Below are 7560 nucleotides of genomic sequence, written 5' to 3' on the forward strand. Positions count from 1 at the left end.
AAAGCTAGATATTAATTCCAATTTAAATATCAGAGTCTGAAGACTTCTCTTACTATTTTAAGAAATTTATTCGCTTTCCTAATAAGTGTAAAAAGTCTTTTTTTTTCCAGAACGTTAAAAACTAATACTTAAAAAAACATGAAGATTGTGCGACCAGCATTTAAATGTGATTTATTTGAAATCTTCCATAGAAATGTCCAGTTTCGGCCAAGTACTGCCATTTTCAGATCGGTGACAAGGAAGGTTCTTATGTAAATACTAGGACAGGACCAGCGGCTAGGGATAGCGTCTTTGATTACCAATCAAAATGTCCTCAATCCCTGGTTCGAAACCCGCCGCCACTTAAATTTTGAATAAACATTGTCAGAATGGCGACTGATGAATTCGGCCATTAGAAGTCACTCTCGCTCTGTCAATGGCCTTCTAAAACTGGGTAGAGGAGCGGATTGAGGTTCAGGGCACTCTCTTGCCTCTGGGGTGGGAAATTTCCCCGAACGGCGGAAGAATCAGAACTGATCAAAGGCATGAGGATGCAGAAGGCAATGGAAACCACTACATTAAAGGCACAGTGTGTGTATAGACTGGAGATGTGGCCTGTAATTGAAATAGTATCATTATGACCTCTCTTGGCAAAATATTCCGGACTGGTCTCTCATTCGCTTCTCCGGGAGGATACTGCCAAGGGGGAAGTGACTATGAGACAGATTGAATAACCAAACAAAAGATGACGTTCTACGCGGCGGGACGTGCAATGTCAGAAGTCTGAATATGGTAGGGAATCTAGAAAATCTGAAAATGGAAATGATAAGGCTCAACCTACTGAAGTCAAATGGAAAGAAAACAAGGAATACTGATCAGATGAAACTAGGGTAGTATCTCCAGCAGAGGAAATTGTAAAACGGGAGTAGGATTCGTTATGAATAGGAAGGTAGAGCAGAGAGTGAGTTACTGTGAAAGCTCATTGGCACGCTTGTTCTCATCAGAATCGACAACAAACCAAGGCCGACAATAATATGAAGTTGTAGGGGAAGAAATAGAAAATAGGGTTACAGTAAAATATGAGCTTCGTAATATGAACAAGACAGGAGAAAGACTAATTGAGTTCTGCAATAAATTTCAGGTAGTAGCAGCAAATATCTGCTCAAGTATCACAAGAGGAGGAGGTAAACTTGGAAAAGGCCTGGAGATACGGAAAGAATCCAGTTTGATTACATCCTGACCAAGCAGAGATTCTGAAATCAGATATGCATCGTAAGACGTACCGAGGAGGAGATATGGACCACAGTTTAGTAATGATGACGAGTAGGCTGAAGGAAAAATCAGTGAGCAAAGAAGTGGGATACGGAAAAACCTAAGAAATGAAGAGGTACACTTAATGTTCTCTAGGACTATAGATACTGCGATCAGGAATAGCTTTGTAGGCAGTTCAATTGAAGAGGAACGGCATCTCTAAAAAGGGCAATCACAGAAGTTGAAAGGAACAATATAGTTACAAGGATGGTAACAGCGAAGTAAACCTTGGGTAACAGAAAGAATATTTCAGCTGATCGATGAAAGAAGGAAGTACAAAAACGTTCAGAGTGATTCTGGAATACAGAAATACAAGTCACTTAGGAATGAAGTAAATTGTGAGTGTAGGGAAGCTAAGGCGAAATGACTGAAGGAAAAATGTGAAACAGTAGAAAAAGAAATGATTGTCATAAGGACAAGGACGGTAACATTAAGAGTAAAATTGGAATTCCACCGTTAATTGCAGAGGAGAGTGTGGATAGGTGGAAGGAGTACATTCAAGGCCTCTAAGATGGGAAACACTTGTCTAATGTCGAGATAGGAAAATAAAAAGAAGTAGATATGGAGGCGATAGGTGATCCAATTTTAGAATCAATTTTTAAATGAGCTTTGGAAACATTACGATCGAATAAGGCAGAAGTGATACATAACATTCCGTCAGAATTTCTGAAAGCATTGACAGACATGGCAACAAAACGGTTATTCACATTGGTGTCTATAATCTATGAGTCTGGCGATATACTATGTTCATTTCATAAAAATACGTCATTCACACAATTACGAAGATTGCAAGACCCGGCAAGTGCGAGGATTACCGTACAATTATCTTAATAGTTCATGCATCCGAGTTGCTGACAAAAATAACAAGCAGAATAATAAAAAAAAATTAAGTTGTGTCAGATGAGGATCAGTTTGGCTTTAGAAAAGATAAAGGCACCTGATAGGCAGTTCTGATGTTGTGGTTGATTATGGGAACCAGACTGAAGAAAAATGAAGACGCCTTGGTCGGACTGATGTTAATTTGATTGTCCAGTGTTTGCCAGTTACTATGACGTATTATTTTAATTTTCTCTTGAAAGTTTTCTGTTGTTTATCCAGTAACTTAATAAATAGTTTCGCTTGCTTTTGATTTTCCGGAGCATAAAGTTAGGATTTATTTTGGGAGGGTAGTGATGAGAGTCAAATTTACCATTTCCTAGTCCAGTACTTTTCCTAGTACAGTACTTTGACGTTCTGAGTTTCCCTACTTTTATTTTAGATATCGTTTCATGGTAGATCAGGAATTTTCAAATCAAATGAAGAGGTATTTAGGTTTCCTCTTTCCTTGCACCTTCTTGAATAAATCTGACATACATTTCAGCTGAAATGATTTAAGGAGATTAATCAGTCCTATGTTACTTTTGTTTGTTGTTTCGTGTGTAATTCATTCCTCTAGAATTTCCTGTCAATCTCTTTAACTATTTGTGCGTTGAATTCACCCAGAAGACATAAAATTTAGCTATAAGGCTTCGAAAATTTCATCTTGCAGAATTTCCTATAATAATTTTGCTTCACTTAGATTTTTCTTATTGTCAGCATTTATTCCTACATGACGGATTAACAAACTTTTACGTTTGGGTATTGGGTTTAACATGTAGAAAAGATACTTCAGTAGGAACAACGAACGTTTTAAGAACATAGGAGGCCATACGTCCCATACCTTTCAATCCTGGTATGCCTATAAGTATTGTATTTTCTTTTCCTTCTGACACACAGTGGTACAAAAGCTTAGTCTCTGCATGTTTCAGACAATATCCATTACTCTTCATTTACCAGGTTTTGGCAAGAAAATTGCATTCAGAGCACGTGCAAGGTGCTTCTCCTTTAATGTAAGTCTTGACGGTTTCCAACGCTACTCCGGGAACCTCTTATTGCTGGTGTTGGACATCCACGGAACATTAAGACCCTATGCGTTGCATAAAGCAACTGCAAACTCCACATCCGAGCTTCACTTATCTCCATTCCTTTTCCATTACGTCAAGGAATACAGTGTGGGAATCTTGAAAGAAGAAGATATTCATGAAACATTACCACTTGGGAAGAAGAATAAAGATATTTCCAAAAACGAGAACATATACCCATGATTATACAAAATTTTCGGGAATCCACCAACAAAAGTCACAGTCTCCTGGAAGCATAGCCAAAATGGCAGATCTATGAATGTCAGCAGAGGAAACAAAATTTTCGACAAATAGGAAAAATGATCTAAAAGGTTAAAAGTACAGACGTTGATCCAAATGAAATGGTAAAAAGTCAAATATTTAGTAGAAACAATCCAAGACAATGATTTAGCAACATCTTCTGTATAGGAACGGATACACAAGATGGAAAGAGCTCTCTTTATAATTAAGAGTACAGGTAAAAATAATACCTTTCTAAAAACGGAAAACAACACAGTAGTGAAATTGCAATGCCTACAAGCTAGCGAATGCTTGACACTGAAGTATAGACTTGAATTATTAGAAAAAGGAAAAAAATAATTCGAAAGAATATGTTAGGTTCTTCAGAATTTTTTAATTTAAAAAATATCAACAAAAATTTTAACAACATTAAAGGCGCATCAGAAACCATAAGGAAGAGGGGATTACTATTCTTTGGACATAGACAATGGAAGACTATAAGTTAATCGAAATAATCTTAAAATATCTAGAGGGAAAGAAGGTAGCATCCACATTTATTCAAGACGTGAAAAACGACTTGGAAAAATAACAGCATAATAGAAGAACTAACGAAAAGTTGTCTTTAGAAAGGAAAACTGGAAACAATAAAAGAATGAAGGTATACTAGAAGGAAAGATGGGAGCAATGAAAGATGTAGGAAGAAATTGGAACTGGCCTAGAAGGCACTAAAGCAGAAAATAAGAAAATGAGACTGGTGCGATTGGCGAGGGCATTCGATATGGTTCGACATGAGGTTGCAGGAAGTACGCTAAACAACATTAGGTACGGTATCTGTCCTCCATTTGCTGCTTATAGCAATGTGCCATCATATGTCGTACACGTGCTTCAAAGGGAAACAGCGAAAACCCATTAGGTTTCGTCGTGTTGGTTGTATTTTTATACTCTTTTTGGAGCTGTATTGTCTCTACTTCTGTAACCGTGCAACTTAAATTAAGGCCTATTATAGCTGCGTGTTGCCGCGATGTTCCGTAGGACTCAGATTTCGAATTTATTAAGAATTTGCCAGTATTGTAAACCTTGAAGGACAAAACTTCTCATAACACTATTTATTCCTCTGTGTTCTTCAGTAGTCGTAGCTTCTTTAAATAAGTTAATAAGAAATATCACTATTACAAAAATTCACACAAATTAAAGTTCATGAGGTAATGGAAATGATAGCTGCGCACAACGCTGAAGTGTTGAGCATGCTTCTGTACGAAGTGTAGTTCCTGACCGGGTACTCACTCGTTGTAGAGCTGCAGGTAGAGGTGTGGGAAGACGCAGAAGAGGCCGACACAGAGGTCTGCGATGGCGAGGTTCGCCAGGAAGAAGTTGGTGATGGAGCGCAGCCGGCGCGACATGGTCACCACGACGATCACCAACAGGTTACCTGCACAACCAACACCGCTACTCAGTTGTTTAGTGCCTTCGCGCCAGCATTTATTAGATTATCACTTACGTGCACTCTTAAGACCATCATGTTATCCATCTGAAATCCACTTATGTCACCTGTGTTGTGTGAACATTACTGACCACCAGTTGGATTCTTCTGGGTGAGAAGCACAGCCTCCATTAGGCTGTCAAATTTCCCTGCGCTGTTAGTTTAAATGAGTATTAATGACTCAGTACTACTTAGTTCCGACTGTTTGTTTATGCTCAAGTACGCGATGAATGTGGATCCATCACATTCGTACATGGTGATAATTATTGAACTACATGAAAAAGTTATATTAGTTACAAATTACGGCGTGCACACACTTTCCTCAACATGTAATCATCACTACAGATATTCTGGCTTAGGTGTTGACTCGTTCGATATGCCTTCCCTCATTGGTCATTATGTGGCGCAGACAAATAACAAAATACTGCATGACCCGCTGAAGTGTAGGGACGTCGATGGTATCGACGACCTCCTGAACGGCTATTCTCAGGTCAACAAAGTTTTTGGGGTTACCGTACCATCAAGAAATATCGCAGCGATTATTCCATGACAGGACGTTGCACACCCGTTGAGGGGGAAGAGACTTCTCGATCGTGAAACGCAGATTCTCAGTCCCACAAATGCGCCAATTTTGTTTATTGACGAACCAATCCAAATGAAAGCTGGCTTCGTCGCTAAACCAAAGCGCACGCGCATACTAATTTCCATCAAGCAACGTGGCCAACCGTGTAGATTGAACGTCATAACGCAAACTGTTCAGAAGTTACGACGATTTCATTTCGCGTACTTCGATAATTGTCACACTGTATGTAACGAATTGACATACCGTCCATAACTGTGCATGGATGGAATTTTTGACGTCACTGGTTCAATTTGGGATGCGGGTGGGGAAGTTTCCTTGTCCTAATCTCTCTCGGATGGCCCAAGTCCACTCAGCCTGCTATCAAAACGAGTGACGGGATTCTTTCCTAGGATGAAAGGCGGGCAAGGTGAGTGACCGGCCAATCTCTCCCTCCTACTGCCACGATGGATCGCAGGGCTGCACTGCAAGTGTAGTCGGTCGAGAATCCGGTCAGGGGTTTGCGCTGTAGACTTTACCTTTCTACCCTACTTTGTTACATCTGTTATGCACTTTAGAAGTACGTAGCAGTCATAACAACGTACACGTCTGAAATAACTGCCTGATGGGAACGATTTCATATCTTAAATGATTCCCCAAAGCCACTGAATTTGTACTGTGGATTAAAAGTAAACGGAAAATAACGTTTCTGCTCGGTGTTTCATCTCTTACGTGACAAATTTCAAGCGGAATAATACCCCACAGGCTAATGGTACTTTGATCTCTGTGCCTGAAGTTCGCGAAATGTTCTCTGCATTCTTGTCGTTTGTTTCGTAGTGTACCCTATGTATTTCGACGACGCCTTCCAGTTCATTCCTTCTGTGTGTAGTATCACGTATCGATACCACCATACTGGCGTATCACAATTGGCAACTGAATTGCAAGTTTCCGTGCAACACTGATAATGGTCGTGTGTGACCTAGCGGATCCAATGGAGCGTGACCACTGAATCGCACATCCAGCGGCTCTGTACCTCGAGCGCCTTCTGCCGCCGCGATATAGGACGGCCGGCGGCAGTGACTCGGCGTATTGGCGTTCAGAGCTTCTTCATTACCTGTTGCTATGCACACGCCGGTGGTCGACATCATAGTTGATAAAGTACTGCAGGGAGCTTCTTCCTTTTGGACATTATGAGATGGACGATAATTCTTGCCGTGTCATTTGTATTGATACTTTGTACGTTTGGAGAAATACAAGTTAATTAAATCTTCCATTCACTGTGATAACTTGTTCGATATCATTTCTTTTCTTGTCCAGTTGTCCTACGACGACAGTTGCCGCACCTCTCCTTACCGTCGAGTATGAAGTCTAATACAACAAGGTGTACCGGTGCTATTACTCACAGCAACGTAGTTAACAGTAACGCTGAACACAGGAAACTACTGTGAAGCACCTCTGTCGGAACCAGTGATCACTACAGCATGTCATCTCCGTTCCCCTCATTAATTCGGGCACAAAACACATTTGTGATATAGACGTATCTCTCAAAAAATTATGTGCATTATATGAAGTCACGAAAACAGCCTTCAGTAATCAGTCTCACAAACGGTTACTACATACGAATCTCAGTATTGTTCATGTGTTACATCACGTCAGCATCAGATCAATGATATCTTCTTATAGCATTGCCTCATTAATAATGTTTATTGACTTTACTAAGGCTGTTTTGAACAGCTGATCTCGCACATATCTAACTGAAACTAGAATAATTTTGGTGAAGCAGCAATCGTTAACGTATTGGCCTTCAATGTTAGGGAGACAAAGAGGAAACTGATTACTTTTTTGGAATGTTGGGAACTATTATTTTAAATATCATTCTTTCGAGCCCCTACTAATAATGTCGATCCCCAAATCCCCATCTCCCGTGAATACATTTATGTTGTACTCAACTGTGTTCCAGGATTGTTCGTTCAGGTGTGAGATTTTTTTTAACTTTACAAGAAATGAACAACAACTTCTAATAATGTTTGTATATTATGGTTCCGTACATAGACAATATCGTGAGATCGATG

General features: G+C 39.8%; 1 protein-coding gene across 1 annotated transcript in view; it reads right to left on the minus strand.

Moving 5' to 3' along the window:
- Positions 1-5061, minus strand: part of LOC126263422 (trissin receptor-like) — a 69398-nt gene extending 64337 nt beyond the window's left edge. Inside the window, exons 1-2 of the mRNA XM_049960516.1 lie at positions 5022-5061; positions 4734-4878 (exon numbers count right to left, since the gene is read on the minus strand). Of these exons, the coding sequence (XP_049816473.1) occupies positions 4734-4878; positions 5022-5061 (185 nt within the window). The remainder of the gene's footprint in view (positions 1-4733; positions 4879-5021) is intronic.
- Between the last annotated feature and the right edge of the window lie 2499 nt (positions 5062-7560).

The sequence above is a fragment of the Schistocerca nitens genome, chromosome 6 (genome assembly GCF_023898315.1).
Source record: "Schistocerca nitens isolate TAMUIC-IGC-003100 chromosome 6, iqSchNite1.1, whole genome shotgun sequence".
NCBI lineage: Eukaryota > Metazoa > Arthropoda > Insecta > Orthoptera > Acrididae > Schistocerca > Schistocerca nitens.